At 43.0% G+C, this 20,933-nt stretch overlaps 2 protein-coding genes across 5 annotated transcripts in view; one reads left to right on the top strand and one right to left on the bottom strand.

Annotated features, from left to right (window-relative positions):
• Positions 1 to 1,815, top strand: part of RUFY2 (RUN and FYVE domain containing 2) — a 71,941-nt gene extending 70,126 nt beyond the window's left edge. The window contains exon 18 of the mRNA XM_075000221.1: positions 1,766 to 1,815. Within this exon, the coding sequence (XP_074856322.1) occupies positions 1,766 to 1,786 (21 nt within the window). The 3' untranslated portion in view covers positions 1,787 to 1,815. The remainder of the gene's footprint in view (positions 1 to 1,765) is intronic.
• Positions 1,816 to 2,893: 1,078 nt separating this feature from the next.
• On the bottom strand, positions 2,894 to 12,072 carry HNRNPH3 (heterogeneous nuclear ribonucleoprotein H3). 4 transcript variants are annotated; one of them, XM_075000215.1, is made up of 10 exons: positions 11,875 to 12,072; positions 10,121 to 10,256; positions 9,448 to 9,586; positions 8,721 to 8,908; positions 8,335 to 8,421; positions 7,416 to 7,531; positions 5,454 to 5,589; positions 3,744 to 3,824; positions 3,576 to 3,665; positions 2,894 to 3,199 (listed from the first exon to the last, which is right to left on the bottom strand). In XM_075000215.1, the coding sequence occupies exons 2-10, from the start codon at positions 10,233 to 10,235 to the stop codon at positions 3,123 to 3,125; spliced, it is 1,029 nt and encodes a 342-aa protein (XP_074856316.1). In that variant the 5' UTR covers positions 10,236 to 10,256; positions 11,875 to 12,072; the 3' UTR covers positions 2,894 to 3,122. The 4 variants fall into 4 exon arrangements, with proteins under 4 accessions (XP_074856316.1, XP_074856318.1, XP_074856317.1 ...); XM_075000217.1 differs by having other exon boundaries at positions 8,766 to 8,908; positions 11,875 to 12,071; XM_075000216.1 differs by lacking the exon at positions 11,875 to 12,072 and adding an exon at positions 11,021 to 11,285.
• Between the last annotated feature and the right edge of the window lie 8,861 nt (positions 12,073 to 20,933).

The raw sequence follows: 20,933 nt of genomic DNA, 5'->3' as shown, positions 1-20,933 counted from the left end.
GGAAGAGTGAAAGCAACCATAAATATGGACCCATGTCACAGCGCTGGCCATTGCTCTTCTGGAGTTTGATTTAGTGTGTCTTAAGAGGTACATATTCAGTTGAACTCACAAGGCCCTGCTTCCAGCACTAGTGTTCCTGTTCCTGTGGAGTAATAAGGTAACAGCCTTCTACAGTAGAGATGAGTAGAAGTTCAAATTAAGGTAGACTGACTCCAGCTACATAGTTAACGTAGCTGAAGTTTTATTATTTTGCTTTCCCCCTTTAGTATAGGCTGGGCCTGATCTTCATCTCCTGTTCTAAATGTTCATGTTCCAGTAGGCCTGCAGATGAAACTGAGCTGCAGTAAGAACAAGTTTTTTGCAGTAGTTTTTTTCCCCACTCCTGCATGGCCTATGCTATAACTATGCAGAAGAGGTGCTATGTCAAAATAGGACAATGGTGAGATTGTATGTTAAATCTATTCACACGTACCTGTTTTTGCAAGGATAGGAGAAAATCCCAAGGAAACAGCCAAATGGTATTTTATGGCCAGATTTCCTTTCTGGGTAATTAGTTTTACTTCTTCATGAGGAATGGAGAAAACTGCAGATCTATGAAGTGTTAAAGTCTACTTGTGAAACAACCTCATTTTCTCAGATCAGCCACCCATATATAGATATTTCAGATTTACCACTGATGGTGTTTGTATAATGTGTAAGTGTTGATACTCTATAAAGGTTGTCCTTTCCCACAGTAGGAAGAGGGGTATGGCCTGACTATTTGTCTCTTATCAGATGCTGGCCCCATATTAGCCCATTTCCCTTATTAAAATAAAGCAGAGAACACATTTTCAGGTAAGTTCTGATTTAGTATCAGCTGGTAGCGACCCAGCAACTGAAGACAGATTGGACTGGAGCGACATCAGTTAGATGCACCACTGTTTAGGCAGCTACCCACATCATTAGCACAGAAAGCAAAAAGGTTCCTATTAGCAGTACTCAAATACACTGTCTTAGCACACATTAAATTTAATCTGCCCAAGCATGAAAAAGCCTTTGAGGACTAGAGTAGTGTTCCCTCTAACATCACACCACCATTTGCACCATCACCATAACGAAACATACTTCTCTTTGGTAATTTTGCTTAAGAGGTCAGAGAAACAAACGGAAAAAACTTCATGAAAGAACCTCATTTTCCAAAGATCTCTTGTACTGCACACTTAATACAGTTAAGGCCCTGAATAATTATATATATTTTTAAAAAACACATTCATGACTAAATGGTAATGGTATTGAATTTGTACTGACTGAACTTTAGCTGAGTCAGTTTCAAGAAACAAAAATGGACAGCAGGAATACTTTCACAATTCCCAACTTCCTGAAATCAATTCACAAAAGTCCTTACTTGCAGGCCTATTTGTCCAACACCAAAATTAGAGATATCCAATTTTTCTAACTGTAACTGAAACTTACTTAGTTTTATCCTAAATGTGTGTCTCTCCTCACTATGGGATTGCAGAAAGCTCATTTAACGGAGTGTTGCTGTTCGGTCCAGAGTATTCTAGACTGAAGTGAATTTTATTCATACTGAAAGTAGGTAGCATAGTATTGGACTAATCAAAGCAGCTTTCCCTTTTTCCACTATTTAAACTGCATGCTTTTCTCTAGCCAGGCCACTTACTCTGAATGCAGACACTCTGAATTTAAGAGTTTACTCCACCAAATCCTGAAAAAGGGTCTAGAGCACGAATTTCAAATGGGTTCTGACAGTCAGCTTTCTTTTCAGGTCAAGGACACACTGATTTAGCTGGAGTTTACCATAGGATCTGCTCTAAGACAAGAAAGAATTTGAGGTAAGGAAGTGAAAAAGGTCAATACTGCTGGGAGATGTAATGACACTGAACTTTAAGACCCTCAGCTGTTTTATCGCCTTCTTAAGCTAAATTTGACGCACACACTTCCTAGCAAAATAAACTCCATGCTGTTGTCTCCCACAATAAGACATTTATTACGAATACATTACTAGCAAAAAACCCAACAAAAAAGTGACAAACTTTCAATAGCCAAAATCACATTTGACAAATTAAAGGGAGGCATTTGAGGACAAGCAGTTAAAATTTAGAAGAGCATGGTGGCTGAGAATTATGAAATACCCTTTCTTCACTGTTCATCAGTTATGTTCATGTCTTCAAACATCTTACATGTCACAAATGCACAAAAACATTACCAAGATGTGGTTGGGTGGACTGCCACATTTTGAATAGATGCAGGACATCTATTCAGTAGCAAAGTTTTTCCAGATAGACTCATGAGAAGACCCTTATGCCATTTGCCTTAAATGGCTTTTAACATTCTGAGTGTTTACTTTAGTCTAAACAAAGTACTCCACCCCATTTATTTGTTGTCCTATTTGTATAGAATAAAAAGTAACATTTGAAAATAGCCTGACAAACTTCTGAGTGGACTGAGATTTTGATCAATAAATGTGAAATGTGTACTATTATCTAGCATTAATATGAGAATCAGCAAACAGTTGTCCGTTCCTATGGGCACAGATCAGACCCCAACCCATGCAATTGTGCATTTGAAGATACAAGGAAGGAGAATTTGTAAGTTTTAGCCTCCACACCCATAATGTAGTTTGTGGGCTTCTTTTCCCCCATAGTGTACACTTGAAAGCCAAATTTAGAATAGGCTGTAATCAAAAATGAACTAGTCTACTTTTCTATCATTCCTTTTAACAAGTGTTTCTTTAAGTTTCAATTATACCATGTTTACAGAAAATTGAATCACTGTTCAGAGAAGTTACAATACAACCACCTTTAATAAACCAACAGAATATCTTAAACCAAATGCATTCTTGAGTATGCAGTACATCTGTAGGAGTAGCTGGTATAAAAAGTATCAACATCAGTGGTTTGAATATAAAAATTTATTTAAAGTCAAGGAGTATGCAACAAATAAAACCTACAGAAAACAGATTCTCCCACCACAGTCTGTTGCTTACCAAATAATATTGTGAAAACACATTCCTTCAGTCATTATAAAGTTCTTAAAATACAAAAGAAATTAAATTTTGTAAGAAAGTCTAGTAGACCAGATACTGTTTCTTCCAGGATATTTTGTAGAAGCAAGGTCATTCTTCAATACATTCCACGCCATCCACCTCCACCCATACTGCCTTGCCCATAGTATCCACCGCTATTTCCACTGCCACGACCTGCCAAACAAGAGTATTAAAAATAGCGTACTTAATTCTATGAAGTTATCCATTTCAAAAATAGTCTGCAATTTGATCCACTGAGACCCTCTTAGATGATTAAGAACCCCTTATTCTTAAATTAAGGAGTAATTAATTTTATTTTAATATTTCTTTTCTGTATGTCAGCAACTGCTACAGCTGCCACAAAAGTTTGACGGATTCACATAGGGCAGGAAAGCAGGCCTAAAATAAAAAGAGCACCTCTGGTTAAATACAAAAGAAGAGTTCCAAGTTTTAAAGGATGTTCCAATTATAAAATTTCAAGTTGGCACTTCAACTGCATAGAAACTTGCAAAGTAGGACTTGTAGCTAGTTCATTTAAATTACTACTTACCATATCCACCCAGGCCATCAGGTGTACCATATCCTCCACTGTAATTGCTACCCATTCCCATTCTGCCAACAGAGCCATAACCTCCTTGATCTGGAAGGTAAAACATGCAATGTTATGACACCAAGTTCCCATTTTTTCCTTGGAACTAAAGTTTGAAGTCATGCATACCCATGCCATCTCTGCCATAGCCTCCCATTCCAGAGCCACCTCCAGCAGTTGAATTCAGGAACAGCTCAATATATCGATGTTCTTTTTAAAAAAAAAAAAGAAAAAAGCGTTTAGACCATTTATTAAAAGGCTAGATCAGATACAAGGAGAGATGGACTCATACCTGTGTAGAACTAAAGTTTTATGGGAAAAGTGAGATTGCTTCCTAGCCTATGTAACATGAGTGGGTGTTCTTAAGATTAGTTCTTAGTAGGTTAACTTTTCACATTAATTGCGACTGTTACACTTTGCACCTTTACTGGTAGTCTCAAAAAGGAACAAAAAACTTAACTGTGGTTATTGAAGCATCTTGCCTACATGTACCTATTACATGCCAGACCTGAGATGTACGCTGCACATGCTCTGTTAAGTCTCAGATACATATGCCCAGTTATTTCAAAATAATTGCTTTTATTTTGAAATAACAGCTGTTTTCTAGACTACGCGCACACTATTTCAAAACAGTGGGTGCATTATTCTGAAACTGGTAACCCTCAAACAGAGGAATTAACACCTATTTCAAAATAGGGTTTATTGAGGCAATGGTTTTGAAATAAACCAGAATAGGCTCCAGTGGCACTATTTCAAAATAATGCTGTGGACCCAGGAATACCATTTCAAAATAGCTGGGTACGATTTCAAAATGCATTGTGTGTGCTTGTGTTATTTCAATATATATTGCAAAATAATAGGGCTGCAGTGTAGCCATAGCCTGAGTGAACAGGTTTCATTCAGACTAAGTGTTATTCTTCCCACAAATAACTTGAAATGAAGCTAGATAAACAGGCAAACCAAGCCACGCTGCAGCCTCAGTGAAAGCACACATATTCTAATAAACCTTTGGAGTATGCAGATATGCAATGTTTATACCAGAGGCCTCAAACTCCTGGCCCACAGGCCACCTGTAAGCCAGAGAATATTCACAAATAAGGCCCAGGAGATGGTGGGTGTAGGAGGGTGTCTGAATCCATCTGCGATGTGCACTCCCTTCCCCTCACTGCACCCTGAGGGACATGGCCTTGAAGGTTACAGGGATGGGAGGAAAAGGGGGTTAGAGGCATGCATGGGCATAGAGACAACAGCAGCAGCCTTCTCTCCTCCCCCCCCCCAAATTCCCTATGGTGACAGAAGCTGCAGGGAAGTAGAGCAAGTACACCTGCTGAGTATGGGCTACTTCCCTGCAGCTCCCACTGTCAGAAGGAGTGGCAATCCAACTGCTGCTGCCACCACCCTGTGCGAAGACTCCCTTCCCTTAATCCTTACGGCCAAGCCTGCCAGGAAACAGGATGCAATGGAGAGGCAGAGGGAGGATGGCTTAGAGGACAAGTTTGGACATACTCTGCCCTTCCTCTGGAGTGGACTGCAAATATTCTTTGTCCCATAGGCTGCAAGTGTGGGACCCCAGTTTCAAATGCAAGAGCTTGCCTCCTCTCTATTGCCACTCTACACCTAAGGCTAGTGGGTTCTAGTTGTGTTGATAGCACCTTTAGTTCAGATTCTCCTTCCCACTGCCAATAAAGCATTTTAGAGAGAAAGCATAAAGTGAAATCATAGTATGCTCTCAGCTCATCTGCATAAGCATGTGTAACACCCAATGATAGTTCTCATCAAGGATACGTACAACACAATCTTATTAGGGTGGGTTTAAGTTCATATACTGGTAATACTTACGCATGTTATTTTTATCCTTAGACATGGCAGCCACTGCATCTTCATGAGTTACAAATTCCACATCTGCTTCTCCTGTTGCTCTTCCATCTGCTCCAATATCAATGTGAACTCTTATAGGATTCAGTGGTGAGAAAAACTAAAACAATATTCATGCATGAATATCGAAAAAGTTCAAGTGCTGTATTAAACTTTAGTAGCAATTTAAAATTACAATTTTAGAGCTCACAAATTTAAAATAAATTGTTTGGGATTACTAAATTATTTTGGTTCTAACTGGCTCAGTCCAATACTTTATTCACAGAGTATTAACAGATTAATTCCCCTTCTAGACATAACCATACTCATGAATACTACCTCACTTACCAGAGTAACATTTATCCAAAGGCCCCAACATTATGAATAAAAACAGCCATTTTACAGCTTGATCTTAAGTTTTGTCATAGTGGTAGACTAGGTATGACAATTTGTTAAAGAAAACAAAGTAAGAGCAACAGAGTAAATGTGATAAAACAATGGCATTCCATCTAAGGGAGAACATCTGAAGGAAAACAAAAGCTTCACTTAGGTAAATGCTTTCATAGTTGAAGCTTTTAAAACACCACACTGATAATACTACACTAGATTTTTTGTAAGTTAAAGCTTCTAACCTGTAAGCACTTAAGAATGTGTTTGCAGAACAGAGATTCCTACATATGCACCTTAGCCATGCAAATGAGAAATATGGACACCAAATCATGACCGGAATTTTACCTGCCACAGGTATTGTACAGAATAAGTAAAGTATTCTAGATAAATGGCATTCCAACCTCAGCAAAAACTACTAATCTATGGATTCAATAATAATTTCAGGTTCTCACATCAAGGAAGCTACCAGTCCAAAGTAGGTGGGCTCATCCAAATTTTAGAGCAATGCTTTTTTTTTTTTTTTTTTTTTTTTAAACAATAAAATCAGTGACAGGAAGCTGAAATTTTATTTTAATTTGAGGCATGTGTATTTGCCTTCCCCTAAATCAGGACTGGAGCAACAAGCAGTGAACAGTCACATGGAATCCTTAAAATCAAACTTGCATTTTGAAGAACATACTTTCTATTTCAAACCACAAGTTACTGGGCTTGATACCAAATTGACTCTAGGACTGCTGCTCTAAACCTTAGAGAAGGACTGCTTCTGGGTTTAAAACTGCAGTTATTTCCAACTTTGGCAGGCTGACACCCGCCCCCCGCTAAAAAATTAAAAAAACCCTCTATGTTATCTAAACACTGGTAACGGCAATCCCACTGTCTGAATGACCAAAAGCATTCCTCAATCTGAGAGGTTAACTGCTGTTGGATTACAAGACTAGAGTGTAGAGAAGTCAGATGGTCATTAGTGCAGTACCACACAAGCAAACGTAAAACCTAAATAGCTTTCAATTTTGGCTGGGAAATTTTAGCAACTACCTACTTGCTGGTTGGTCCATCCAATATCAATAACAGATCACAACTTTTAAGATGTTCAATTTCTATTATTTCTGCTGTTTCACAATGTGCTACTAACACCACTAGTAAGTTTGAGAAAAGTGCTTTTAATTAGGAGCTCCAAGATCAAGATTTTCTGCAGCAAAATCTCAAAGCCAAGCCATAATCCTGATCATCTCACACTTCTAGTTAAAAAAAACCACACAATTGTGTGGTAGAATGGGATTTTCATAAGAATTTGCAGATTTAACCACCTGCCATTCAGACTTTTAGTCAAAGCTGAGTGCCTGTCTCCAATACTTTGGAAAACCCCTATCTTAAGTTGAGTTCAGGAGTTGTGTTGCTGCACACAGAAGCAGTTGTTTCCGCTTCAAGGAAGACTATAATTAGATTCACAAGATTCATGGCTCACAAAAAGATGAACAACTGTAAGAAAGAATAACCATAATTGGCATGTACCAAGTTACAGCCCAACAGTGGGCAAAGTTTCCTACAAACACTTACATTTGCAATATCATTTTCTGTAGCTCGAAAAGGTAATCCTCTCATATGAACAAAATGACCACCATGGAAACCTGAACCTGCATCTCCAGCTCCACCATAACCATGTCCTCCCATACCTGTAAAAGAATACACTTAAACTCATGAAAAGTTGAGGTTCCATTACTATTACTAGTTGCTTTTTTGAAAGTATGCACATCAAACAACTGCCACTCTTGACTGGGAGATGAGTACAACCATAGCTCCAACACTAATTACAGAAGCATTTTAACACCAAACACTCATAACATGCCTGAGATTTTTCTTTTAAGTCAACAATCTCAAATTCCTTCTCACATAAGGAGAATACCCTTCTCATAAGGATGAGAAGTCCTGCTGAAATGGTTAACCAGTTAAATGCTAAGTTTAAGAGGTAAACTCAGGGATGAACAAAATTGGGGGTGGTGCTGGTGGTGTTTAAAATTTTGTAAATTTCTCCTTAAAAGAGATGCTGAAATGTTACTGTATGTGTATTCAACATTTATATACCAATTAATAAAGTTCCCACATTCCACATACTTTCTTATATGTGCAGAAAGTTTCCCACCCACCCCCCATATGAACATAAATTCCATCCATTTGGATTACATTAGACAGGGGCCTGGGTCAGAGAGAAGACCAGACATAAAAACATTTTGTTCACCCTTGCGTTTAAACAAACATGTGGGATGGTGGTGGGGGCCATTCCAGGCCCCAGTCACCCCTCTGCCACCACAGAAGGGACTACTCTGGTCCAGCTACAGCACACCTCAGCCTGTGACAGGTAGGGAGCTGCTGCAGCCCTACCAGTTAACTGGCTACACTAACATCCCTACCCTCTTGGTATTCTTAGGGAATACCATTTTCAATAGTTCAATGTATGTTATTAATTCTTGATTTTTACCTCTCCCATCTCTCATTCTGTCATCATAGCCATCATTTCCGTAGCCATAGTTATTATAGCCACCATAATCATCAAAGCCACCATATCCTGTATAATTTGAAGAGAAAAAGTGTGAGAATCTACTATGATCACAAAAATACTGTCTAACATTTTTGCAACACGTGGTGATTATATCTCTCAGCATCAGTATAAACAAAAATCTCTGCATCAATTTAAAGACATTTCAAACAAATCCCATATGGCAATGACAACATACATAGCAATCAATTCAGAAAGACTCTCCAAACCTAGCATGTACTGAAATTACTGCCCCTTCTGTATTTCTGGACAATGTCAGAAACATGAAGAAACTGACAACAGAACCTTTGTTCATTAGATACACATACCACCGTCATATCCACCACCTCCTCGACGCATTCTGTCATACATACTTCCACGCCCAGCTCCATAATAACCCCCTCTTCCGCCTAATGGTCTATCATATGGTCCTGGCCGCTGTTGTCCCATCATTCTTCTTGGCGGGTCATAGAATCCTCTGATTTCGCTCTTACTACTTTTGAAGATTTCAATATACCTAAGTAAGAAAGGATTTTCAAGGCACAAATAAGAATACAGGCACAAGTTGTCTGAAACAGAAAGTTGTACAAAATTATTTGAATGACATTTTAATAACTAGATACAAAATCCAGTAAAAAGTGACTAGATACACCATACAACTTAAGTTTCACCGAAAGCCTTAAGATTCTTAAGTGTATCAAAAGAAAATTTTACATTGGTAAAAATTTACTACTTGAAAAGTCTACTGTAAAAATTAAATAAAGTCTCTGAAAATTGTCCCCCCATATGAAATAATACAGTTGAAAAATGGCTAACTATAGCAGATTTATCAAAGAATACCCTACACAAAAAGACAAAGCTATATGGTGTTACTATCTTCCCCCACCTCCCCCCAAATCTATTGTATTTTCCAAGTTAAATTTAGGATCATAATTATAAATTCTTTAAAATAGCCACTTAAAAGATTATGGTCCCCACCCCACCCCCAAAAAGCATTACTGACCCACAACCCCCAAAAATAAAGATTTAACACCATCCCAAACTCTCCATCCCCACCTGTGCCCTATTCTTTCCTTGTGTTTCCCCAGAGCATTTTCTGCTATCTCCTTTGAAGCAAACTGCACGAAGGCCTCCCCTGTGCTTCTCCCCTGGTAGTCCAGCGTCAATGTTATCCCATTTGGCACGATTTCCAACCCTTTAACCCAAGGACAAATAACCCCATCAAGGGGAACAGTGTTAAAGGCTGAAACATTCCCATCTGTAGCAAATACTTAAAGCAAATCTAAACAACAAAAAAAAAAGCAGCTTAGCTTCCCCCATCACCCAACAAAACAAGCCAGTGTTTCTTATTAAAAATTAATGATTTAGCCATATCTGTTCTAGTAGTGTTTTTTAAGATATACAAAAATAAGTCCACCTAAATATATAAAAATATAACAACCTATCAAATATTTTAAACTGTCCTCTAAATTCTAACACAGTAAGTTTTTCCAATATACATCATACATTTACTACCTTGATGTTAGACATACTCTAGTCTTCACTGAATCTAAATTATTTGTATTAATTAGAAGCGTGTAATTAATAGTTTGTGAAAACAGTCTAAATCTAAAATAAGACATCCCCACCCCATCCAAAAAGTGAGCATTAAAAGGTTAAACTATGTGGAATACTGATGTGATAAAAATATAAAACCAAAGTAGCTATACTTTGATTATACTAGAGATACCTTGAAAGAACTGAACAATCTCCTCTTTGCTGCAACCAAACGGCAGTCCACGAAGTCGTACTGTTCCATCACTAGATGTATCATTTGGACCATTGTGTTTTCCAGCCCAGTCCATCTTGATAATTAAATGAACACACTGTGGAAAAAAGATAAGTAGCATTTTAAAATTATAACATATTACTAACCCCCCCCACCAAAACCCAACTCCATACATATTTAATTCTACCTCACTTACAAACTAAAAAGATTCTTCATCAGTTTTTTATTACTACTACTACTACTACTACAACATTCTAGAGTTTCGTTATAATATGCAAGGTGCTTCCAGAACGGTTTCAAGTATGGGACAGGGTACTATACCCCAAGAGATTTAGATTCACACACACCAAAGCTCAGTACACAATTCCTCTAAAATCTCTCTTATAAACATATACAACCTCACTTGCCTTAAAGGGGAGTTAAGATTCTGCAAACAAACAAAAAAAACCCCTCAATTCTTGACATATTAAGTCGACTACTGTGGCATTTTAAACATCATCTGCTATATGGTCTTTTTTTAAAAGACATGAGAATAATTTTACTAATGAGCTACAGAATATTTTAAATTGAAAACCCAAAAAGAAAATGAAAGAAAAAGAGACTATAGAAAACAAGGACAGACTCAGAAGTAGACAGAACAGGAACAGAGGTTACACCTCAGCTTTAACTTGGGTCCTGGAACAGCACTTTTTATAATATGATTCAAATTTCAGGAACACATCAAAATACCTGTTTATAAACTATAAAGACTTGCATCAAGCATCAGAAGATGTTAATTTTAGAATAAATATATGGCACTGTGCTCACAAAACAAGAAAGTTTTGTTATACTAGAACTACTACTACTATTATTAGCACTTACATAAGTCAATTTTGTCTTCCAAGCGCAGTGTATCTGTTAATGGATTAATTCCCACAACACCCTCGTGAGGCACAAAATATTATCCCGATAGAAGAAGTCTTTGGGACGCCGATTGCAGTAACCCGGGAAAGGGACACGACTAATCCACTGTGAATGGGTGGGCGGGTGGCTCATCAGATCACACTAATCCCGCGGGGCGCGCGGCCGCTGCTTTCACACATGCGGCAGGGGAGGGTCTCACAATAGGCCGCGAGGCTGGGCACTGAGATGACAATAACGAGCACCCGCACGCGTTAGTATGGCGCCGCCGCCTCTTCATCAGCAAGAGCCAAACGTCTCACCGTCGCCGCCCGCCTTTGTGGACACCGCTGCTCCTCAGCCAGACCGCAATACCACCTACCGCCAAGAGCGCGCCTCTCCCACCACCCCCAGGGCGGGGACAAGGCCGCCCGCTTCCACCCGCCATTTACCGCAGCTACTCAGCCACTCCCGCTTCCAACCACCCCATCCCACCAGGGAAACAAACCCGGAGGGGCCAGCTCCCATCTCCCCCAGAAATCCCGCCAACTCCACCCCCACAGGCTACCTGCCGCGCAAATCGGGCTCCCACAGACTCTGTCGCGTTCAACGCCACCACTCAAAATGGCGGCCGCGCCCGAGATAGGCCTCGAAAACAGACGCCGCCATATCGCCACCCACCAAAAGGGGCTCACACCTTCCGGTACCCTCAACATCCTCGCCCGGCTCGGGGGGAAAAGGTCTCCAGCCCCAGGGCCCGAACAGCTGCAGCCACCTCCTTCGGAGTAGCGGGCTGGCTGGGCTGCGGCTAACTCGGGCCCTTCCCCCGTACTCACCGGAGGGCCCTCACGCGCCGCGATGTGGGGCGCCGGTCGACTCTAAGGCAGGCGGAGGGTGAAGAAATCACCTTCTCTTCGCTTCTCACCCGTGGGCAAGCTGCTTACTTGGCAAACTACGCAGGGAACGCAGAGGCAGGTAGGTAGAATGGCGTCGCGGACACGCAAGTATCGCGATAGCCACGCTGCGCACAGCCCGCCAACCCCGCTTACGTCTACAAGAGGAAGAAGGGCGCATGCGCACCTAAAGGAGGCTCAACGCCAGCGCATGCGCAAGTGAAAAGTTCGCGACAATGCTACGGCTAGGATGTGCAAGAGCGCGCGCTTGCGTACAATATTCATTATCCGTCGTAGATTTCAAAGTAGTGCGTGTTCCTAATTTGGCATAGAGAGGGTCTAGTGTTGCTGAGGTGGTTTCATTAGAACGCGGCAGTGGGAAGGGCTGTGGCGCATGTGTATTTGGGTGCAGTGCAGCGGCAGTGAGATCCATTGTGCTTTTGTAGCGGAACCAGGCAGCTCTCGAGGCGCGAATTCCGCTCTTCCCGCCTCCCGGGCCAGATTCTCTTTCTCCGTGAGCGCCGTGACCCCTTCCAGTGCCGGCTACGGGGCGGGCCTCCCCTCATCCTCTTTTGCGACTGACATCTGCCCCTCGGGCCGGTACGCGCCATATTTGCCGCGTCGCGGCCTGGAGACGGACGTTGTTCTGAGGTCACAGCCAGTCTGTGAGCGCGTTTTCCAGCCATCTGCCTCGTGCTCGGGCGGGGAGGCAGTTCATCGCCGGACTACTGCCATTCCCGGGTAGCTTGGGGTTCTTGCACCTTGCCGCAAACACCCCACCCCCGCGCATCCATGGGCTGGTTTTGCTGCCTGTCGCCTTACTTAGCCGTGGTCGGCTTAAACTCTATTGCAGCCTAGACGTAGTGAAGAAAAAATTGTAGTTGTTTTCCTGTCATTTTAACATACTCTGAAAACTGTATTCTCCCCCGATGTCAGGTTCGGAGAGAGTCAACAAAAGGCAGTGGGTACGTGGCTAAATTATATTAAGGTCACCGTAACCATATAACTATCAAAAGGTGAAAAGGTTAAAAACACATTTTAAATAGTTTGAAAAGTAGGCTTGTTATTTAATGGAAGCACGAAAAGTTTGTTACCTCATGAAATTAAGCTAAAATTGTGAGTTGTAGGTGTGTCACCAGAAACAATGGAATACAGGTTATAGAGAAGTAGCCTTGTTAGTCTGTACTCCAACAAAACAAAACAGCAGAAATGTAGCACTTTAAAGACTAACAAAATTATTTATTTGGTGATCAGCTTTCATGGGACAGACCCACTTCAGATCAATCTCATTTGGAATACATAAGTCCAGAGGACCAAAAATTCAAATTTGATACATTACCACCTGGTATGAACAGAAGCATCAATTACCTCATGCATTACAAGGACTGCTTCCCTTCCTTTGGTGCTGGTCATTATCTCAGGCAGGATGATTAACATCCCCCTCATTCTCCTCAGTCAGTTCTATGTATTTAATTTGTCAGATTTTCTTGCAATTTTTTTTAGGGTCCTCTGTACTTATGTCAGTCTGTTTTGGAAATGAGATTGATCTCATGAAATGGGCCTGTCCCATGAAAGCTCATCAATAGAGTAAATAATTTTGTTAGTCTTTAAAGTGCTACATTTCTGCTGTTTTGTTTTGTACAAGTTATCAGGCTTTTCTGCTCACCTACTTAAATATTAACTTGGATAGATTTGTTCTCATGCTTGGGGAATTATCTATTATTTTGCTTTTTGAATGGACATTCAAAGGCAACTTCATAAAGACAAGGAGAATGCAGATTTCTCTTTTGTCAGTTGATGCATTTACACATAATTTATTTTGTGGAAATCTTAAAGTAGTTTGTCTCTTTGAAGGTATAAGTTTTATAAATTTAGTTATTTTAAACGCAATAATAATGTTGTTACCTCTGCTGTACTTAAACTGGACCTGATCTTAAACAGACTCCACTTTCATTCACTTAGGCGATGGGTACCCTATGGTGGTCTGTCATGTAAAGTCATGGTTGGAAGAGATTTCTTGATAAAACTTCGGTTGACAGAGTGTGGCCACACACAAAAGCCAGTAGAATTGAGTGCTCTGCTCTGTCCTCAGAGTGGCTTGACTGACTGACTGGCTGCTCTCTTGACAAAATAGGTATGTGGAAACACAACAGACAGGGCTGCCCGTTGTTCTGGATGCTCTGTCTGTCAAGAGAAGGCTTTCCAGAGCATCCACATAGTTTTTGTGTTGACATTTGTTGTATTACCACCGGTGCTGCTGTTTGCAGATCTGGGCATTCTCTGGCCACCCAGTTCTGAAAGTAACAGTACAGAAGTAAGGGCGACATGGGTATGCTATTACCATCCTTTTGCATTGCAGCTGGTGGGGTGTTGCCTTCAGAACTGGGCAAATGCCAGAGTTACGAACACTGCTTTCCAGTTGTCCAGGTCTGGAGGTAGTGCAAAAGTAAGGATGGCAATACCATGAACCTCCTGAAATGAGCTTGTAAGCCCCTGTAACTCCCTTTTTGAGTCAGGACATTCAATTTGAGAAATGCTGATTTCACCTGTGAAATCTGCATAATCTAAAGTAAACACAATATGCCAGACTTCATGGTCTGTGACATGTTCTAGATGGCTGTGAATTTGATACGGCCTGACTGAAACTCTAACACAGGGCTCAGCAGCCTTTCTGTGGTGCAGTGCTGAAATTTGATCTCTAGACCCCAATGTATGGTCCAAGTGCCGACGATACTTTTTGAAGTCACTAATATTCCTCCTTACAACAACTTCATTAATAATAAATAAAGATGCAGAGCTTTACCATTTAGTGTGGTGGGTGTAGGGTCAGCCAGGGTGCCCCTCTGCCCTTGTGCTGCCTGAGGGCTGCTCATGAGGCAGGCCAGCTCCTGCTGCTGCTGCTCCTGGGGCTCTGGTGAGAACCGCGTGGCAGGGGCTCCCACCCTGGCCCACACTCCAGCAGGTGCACCTGGCTCTGGCCCTGCACTGTGGCAGGGGCTCTAGCAGAGGCTCCAGTCCTGCGCTCCAACAGGGGCCCCATGTTCCAGCCCCAAACCACAGCGAGGCCTGATGCTATGATGGGGGTCATGTGGCAGGAGCTCCAGCTCTGCAACAGGGGCCCCATGTCAGGGGCTCTGGCCCTGCACTGCAGCTCTGTGGTGGGGATCCAGCCCTGGCCCTGCATGGCAGCTCCACAGTGGGGCTCTGTCCCTGTTCCAGGGACTCAGCAGCAGGTCTCCAGCCCTGTGCTCCCACCTCTTCCAGTGTTTCGTGGGGAAGGAAGGTCAGTAAGGAGCCCCCGCCACATGCCACTCTAAATCAGCTTGCATGCCCAGAATGGCATGTGTGCCGCGGGCTGCCAACCCACGCTTTAACGTAATTTGTTGAGCACTAAATTCTATTTTCAAAGAAAATTGTTTAATTTTTTTGAAGAAGCACATTTTTAGGTTGATGTATGTGGTTTAGGAATAAACTAATTTTGTTCCAGATAAAAGCATTAGAAAATTAGCTTATTGAAATCTGGTCTGGCAGGCAGTTGCAGTAGAATGGATCTTGAATGCATGCTGAAACAAAACAGGCCAGGGAGTCAGAGTGATCAGGGAATGAAGACTTGCGTGAATCAAGGAGGAATAGGAGGCTTGGGGGACTGTTAATTTGATTGAGCAGTGGTGGAGAATCTTTTTTGGGACAGGGGCCACTGAGCCACAGAAAAATCAGTCGGGGTGAATGGGGAGCCACACTAAAGTGAGAAGCAGAAAAAAAAAACCCTCTCACTGACATGGGCCCTGACTGAGAAGCAGATAAAAAACTACAGTACTTTCTTTAATCTCCTTGCACACTAGCTCTACATCAAGGTGTCCCATGATAGTGGATATTGTGGGCCTCCTTAGGTTCTGGGATGGAGCTAAAATGAAGAGTTTGGTATGTGGGAGGAGGCTGCTGGGAAGTTGGCTTTGGGTGTGGGGTTTGGGTGGCGGGGACAGTATGGGGCAGGCTAGGGGTTGGGTCTGGGAGAGCAGTAGTGAGCAGAAGTAGGCTGGGTGTGGGAGTGTGCAGGAGTGGAGTGTGGGTATGGGATCTGAGTGTGAGGAGGGGTATAGGAGTGTGGTGGGGGTCTGGGCAGGAGGAGAGTGCAGCAGTGTGCAAGGGGGTGCAGGGTCTGGTGATAGGGGGAGTGCTTACCTGTACAACCTCCCAGGGACACAGCCTCCCCTGCTGCTCCAGTGATTCTGGCCAGCATTTCTCTCCATTCTTGTTCCCCTGGTTGGGGGAAGGGGAGGAGCAGAGCTGCTTCCATCCCCCCCACCAATCAGAGCCTGCAGGCTGGATCTAGTCCCAGCTTGTCTGACTTTCACTTCCCTCCCCAGTACTGGTCAGGGGAGCACCGATCCTTGGAATTGGAATCCAGATCCAGGCAAGCTCTGGTCCAGCTCCGGCCCATGAGCCGTAGGTTCCCTGCCCCTGGGATAAAGAGACTTTTCCCTCTGTGTGGATGTTCAGCTTTAGCTCGCTTGATAACTGTATGGGAGTTTCAATCCAATTCCTGGTGGCATTGTCTAAATCACTAAAAACTTGCATCTGACAAAGTGGGTCTTTGACCACAAAGCTTGTGCTCCAAAGTATCTGTTTGTCTATAAGGTGCCACAGAACTTGTTATTTTTGAAGATACAAACTAACTTGGCTACCTCGCTGATACTTCAAAAGCCTGTACAAGTGGTACCAGTTAACCCTCTGTTAGTCTCACCGGAGAAGTCAAGTGTTAAAATGGGGTGCAGAATTGCCTACCCTTTCAGGAGTTGGTTTAACAAGATATGGTTTGAGGAATATTGGTGGAGTTATCCATGGGTGCTCGCATTGCTTCTGTCTAATCTAGTTTATCTAAACTATCTGTCTCTTAAATTGAAAATTTAAAACAGCCATTTTCTATCTACTCTGATGAAGTTTCTAGAGAACTGAAGGACATCCTTGCATTCTCCCTTCTCATTCCAAAAGAAATCCTAGAACCATTCCTGCTTCATGTGGGATTGGATTAAATAAACCTGAGGCATGCCCCAACTCCTGTTTGGAGTGTTGGTGAAAGAGGTTCCCTGCCCTCCCAGTTCCCAGAGACTCAAGGGAAGTTGATAACCCCTGCAAGAGCAGAGAGACCGTCACTTCATCTCAGGAATGACAATGCAGGTCTCCTCAGTATTTACTTCAGCAGTCATGGTCAAGCTGCTTATGTGGGTGTGCTGCGTTTACAGCACTCTTTCACTCTTGTCACACAGTCTTGCTGGGGCTCCCTGGAGCAGTGGGTCTTGGAATTAATGTCCCCTTAAGATGCTTGTGATTGTTCCTGCTTCCGAACCATTTTCTCAGTATGTCTTCAGGCTTAGATGTTGCTGAATCTGTAACGTGCAAATCACATTCCCAGTCTTTTGTTTATAATCATGTCTAGAAAGTAAAGACTGAAATTCTAGGCATTCATATATCTATAATACCTATCACTGACTGGCCATAATTTAATCTAGGGGTGTCCAACATGTGGCCCACAAGCCAGAATCCGGCCCCCAATGCCAGCAGTGGCGCCATTTTGAGAGCTGGCTGTGGGGTGCAGGGTCAGCAACCTGTGGCTCCAAGCTGCTTGTGGCTCTTTAAGGAGCCATTTGCAGCTCAGGACGCTGTTGCTACTGATTCCTCCTCCAGGTCCTGCCCCAGAGCTGGCCAGGGGTGGTGTACTGCAGCTTCTGTCAGGGGCTCACAGTCAGCGCATGGGCTGTGGATCACCAGCACCTCCCCACGGTCACGTGCCAAGGAGGGACCTGAAGTGCCACATGCGGCTGCGCGGGGCTGGCCCTGCTCTGGTCTCCAAAAGCTGCAGCCAGTCCCACTCCACCCAATAGAAGCCGTCTTTCTCCAAGAGGGAGTACCCAGGGCTCAGCCCCCGTCCTGGCTCAGGACCCAGTATGCCACGGCATCTCCCTGTGGAGTGGGAACCACCCTGGACAGTGCCCTTGCTCCCTGCGGTTCTGCCTGTGCTGTCCCAAGCTGCTGTCCCAGCTCGCTGCAGCTGGCAGAAGCCACAGTCCCAACCCACCAGCCACTGTCTCTCCAGTCCTGCACCAGGTGGCAGTTCTCCCTTGTGCCAGATCTGCCATGCTAGACAGACTGGGGGGAAGCCCGGGAGAAGGCATGAGATCCAGCGAAGGGCTGGTGGAATTCAAGTGCTGCTCTCTGTGTCATGGGGATCGCTGGGTGCCCGGCTTTGGGGACAGATGACTGAGCGCCACCGGCTTGCCCTGTTCCAGGAGGAGAACTCAGCCTTTTTCATAGTCTGTAGAACACATTCACGGCAATATATACATGTATTAATAATAATTCATTTTCAGCAAGGCCAAGGTTTAAATAGGTATCTGATGCCATAGGTATCTGAGCTGGTTTGGGGCTTCAGGAAGGGTATTTAAGCCTGGGCTTGTCTTGGGGCTGTGGGGTGTGTGTGTGTAAGGCTGGGGAGGGTGGTTTGTCACCAAGGGGTTTAAGCCTGGGGGCGGGGGGTGGTGGTTTGGGGCTATTTTGTGTTTGGCCCCCAGAACATGTAAAAAATAGCTGTGTGGCCCCCGATGAAAAAAGGTTTAACCTATCCCTTCATGACAGTGGTACCTGTTAAAAATGAGTGACGCTCCCCAAAATGATGAGATTGTCTTAAACATCTTGCCTTTGTAGTTTTAATAGGTTTCTGATATTTTAATTTGCCTTCTCTGAGTGCTGTTAGGTTCATATTTTCAAGCTATCCTCTTCAGCAAAGTCTAGTATTTTACTTTAAAAATGCAAAATGAAATTTTCATATACTTACCTGACTGGAGGATATGGGACTTTAAAAAAAGCTACCAAGTATTGTGAGTCTCCTGATCAAGTCTTGAGAGTTGGCAATACTGTACTGAATGTTTTTGAAAGTCTGACATTAGCTGATGATTCCGAAATATTGAGTACTTAACACAAAAATGGGAAATAGTAACAGAGAGGAAGCCGTGCTAGTCTATACACAATCAAAACAAAAAGCAGTCAAGTAGCACTTCAAAGACGAGCAAAATAGTTTATTAGGTGAGCTTTCGTGGGACAGACCCACTTCTTCAGACCATAGCCAGACCAGAAGAGACTCAATATTTAAGGCACAGAGAACCAAAAACAGTAAGCAAGGAGGACAAATCAGAAAAAGATAATCAAGGTGAGCAAATCAGAGGGTGGAGGGTGGGAGGGAAGGTCAAGAATTAGATTGAACCAAGTATCCAGATGAGCCCCATAGTGACTCAGAAAGTTCCCATCACTGTTTAAACCATGTGTTAATGTGCCGAATTTGAACATAAAAGCCAGCTCGGCTGCTTCCCTTTCCAGAATGGTGCGATAATTCTTCAGTAACACACATACCTTTAGGTCATTGACAGAATGCCCCATTCCATTAAAATGTTGACTAACTGGTTTGTGGATCTGGAGTATTTTGATGTCTGTTTTGTGCCCATTGACCCTTTGTCTAAGGGAGTTAGAAGTCTGTCCAATATACAAAGCATCTGGGCATTGTTGGCACATGATGGCATATATGATGTTAGTAGAGGAGCATGAGAAAGTGCCCATGATTCTGTGAGTAACCTGATTAGGTCCAGTGATGGTATTTCCAGAGAAGATATGTGGACAAAGCTGGCAGCGGGCTTTGTTGCAGGGAAAGGTTCCAGGACTGGTGTTCCTGGGGTATAGACTGTGGCTGTTAGTGAGGATCCTCATGAGGTTGGGAGGTTGTCTGTAGGAAAGAACAGGCATGTCACCCAGGGCCTTCTGGAGTGTAGCATCCTGATTAAGGATAGGTTGTAGGTCTTTAATAATTCGTTGCAGTGGTCTGAGTTGGGGGCTGTAGGTGATGACCAGTGGTGTTCTGTTCTTGGCTTTTTTGGGCCGATCTTGGAGTAGCTGGTCTCTGGGTATGCGTCTGGCCCTGTCGATTTGTTTTTTAACTTCTCCTGGTGGGTAATTCAGGTTTATGAATATTTGGTAAAGATCTTGTAGTTTTTGGTCTCTGTCAGTTGGATCAGAGCAAATGAGATTGTACCTAAGAGCTTGACTGTAAACAATGGATCTAGGTCACGTGTGCAGGATGGAAGCTAGAAGGGTGTAGGTAAGTATAGCGATCAGTAGGTTTTCGGTACAGTGTGGTACTGATCAGGCCATCCTTGATTAGTACTGTAGTGTCCAGGAAATGTATCTCTTGCATGTTGTAATCGAGACATAAGTTGATGGTGGGGTGTAGATTGTTAAAGTCTCTGTGGAATTCTTTTAGAGCCTCTGTACCATGGGTCCAAATCATAAAGATGTCATCCATGTATCTTAAGTAGAGGAGTGGTAATAGGGGATGAGAGCTGAGGAATCATTGTTCCAGGTCAGCCATAAATATATTAGCATATTGTGGGGCCATGTGGGTGCCCATAGCAGTTCCACTAATCTGGAGGTATAAATTGTCCCCAGAACGGAAATGATTGTGTGTGAGAACAAAATTACAGAGGTCAGACACCAGGTTGGTTATGGTGGCATCAGGGATGGTATTCCTGATTGCTTGTAATCCATCTTTATGTGGAATATTAGTGTACAGAGCCTCTACATCCATTTTTGTAATTTCCTCAGGAAGTCGGTGGTATCTCGGATATAGCTGGGAGCATTGGTGGCATAGGGTTTGAGGAGGGAGTCCACGTAACTGGATAGTCCGGTGGTAAGGGTGCCAATACCTGAAATGATAGGGCGTCCAGGGTTTCCAGGTTTGTGGATTTTGGGAAGTAAATAGAATAATCCAGGCTGCGGCTCAGATGGTGTGTCTGGGTGAATGAGGTCCCGAGTAGCAGCAAGGAGTTCCTTCAGTAGTTGTTGTAATTTCAGATCATGTTACGTTTCAAAGCTGCCACAAGATGGCAGTGTTTCAAAACATTACCGATCCTATTGAGGATCCAGAACTGGGTGGGTGACAAAGCATTACAGATAAAACA

Source organism: Carettochelys insculpta, chromosome 7, assembly GCF_033958435.1.
Source record: "Carettochelys insculpta isolate YL-2023 chromosome 7, ASM3395843v1, whole genome shotgun sequence".
Taxonomy (NCBI): domain Eukaryota; kingdom Metazoa; phylum Chordata; order Testudines; family Carettochelyidae; genus Carettochelys; species Carettochelys insculpta.
Note: the sequence above shows the minus strand (reverse complement) of the source record. Positions and strands in the feature narration are given on the sequence as shown.

Coding starts and splice junctions, on each gene's coding strand:
- HNRNPH3 (XM_075000215.1), bottom strand. CDS start 10,235: ATGGACTGGGCTGGAAAACACAATGGTCCAAATGATACATCTAGTGAT. Junction 9,587..10,120: donor GATTGTTCAGTTCTTTCAAG/GTATCTCTAGTA, acceptor CTTGGGTTAAAG/GGTTGGAAATCGTGCCAAAT. Junction 3,666..3,743: donor CTATGGCAGAGATGGCATGG/GTATGCATGACT, acceptor TTTACCTTCCAG/ATCAAGGAGGTTATGGCTCT.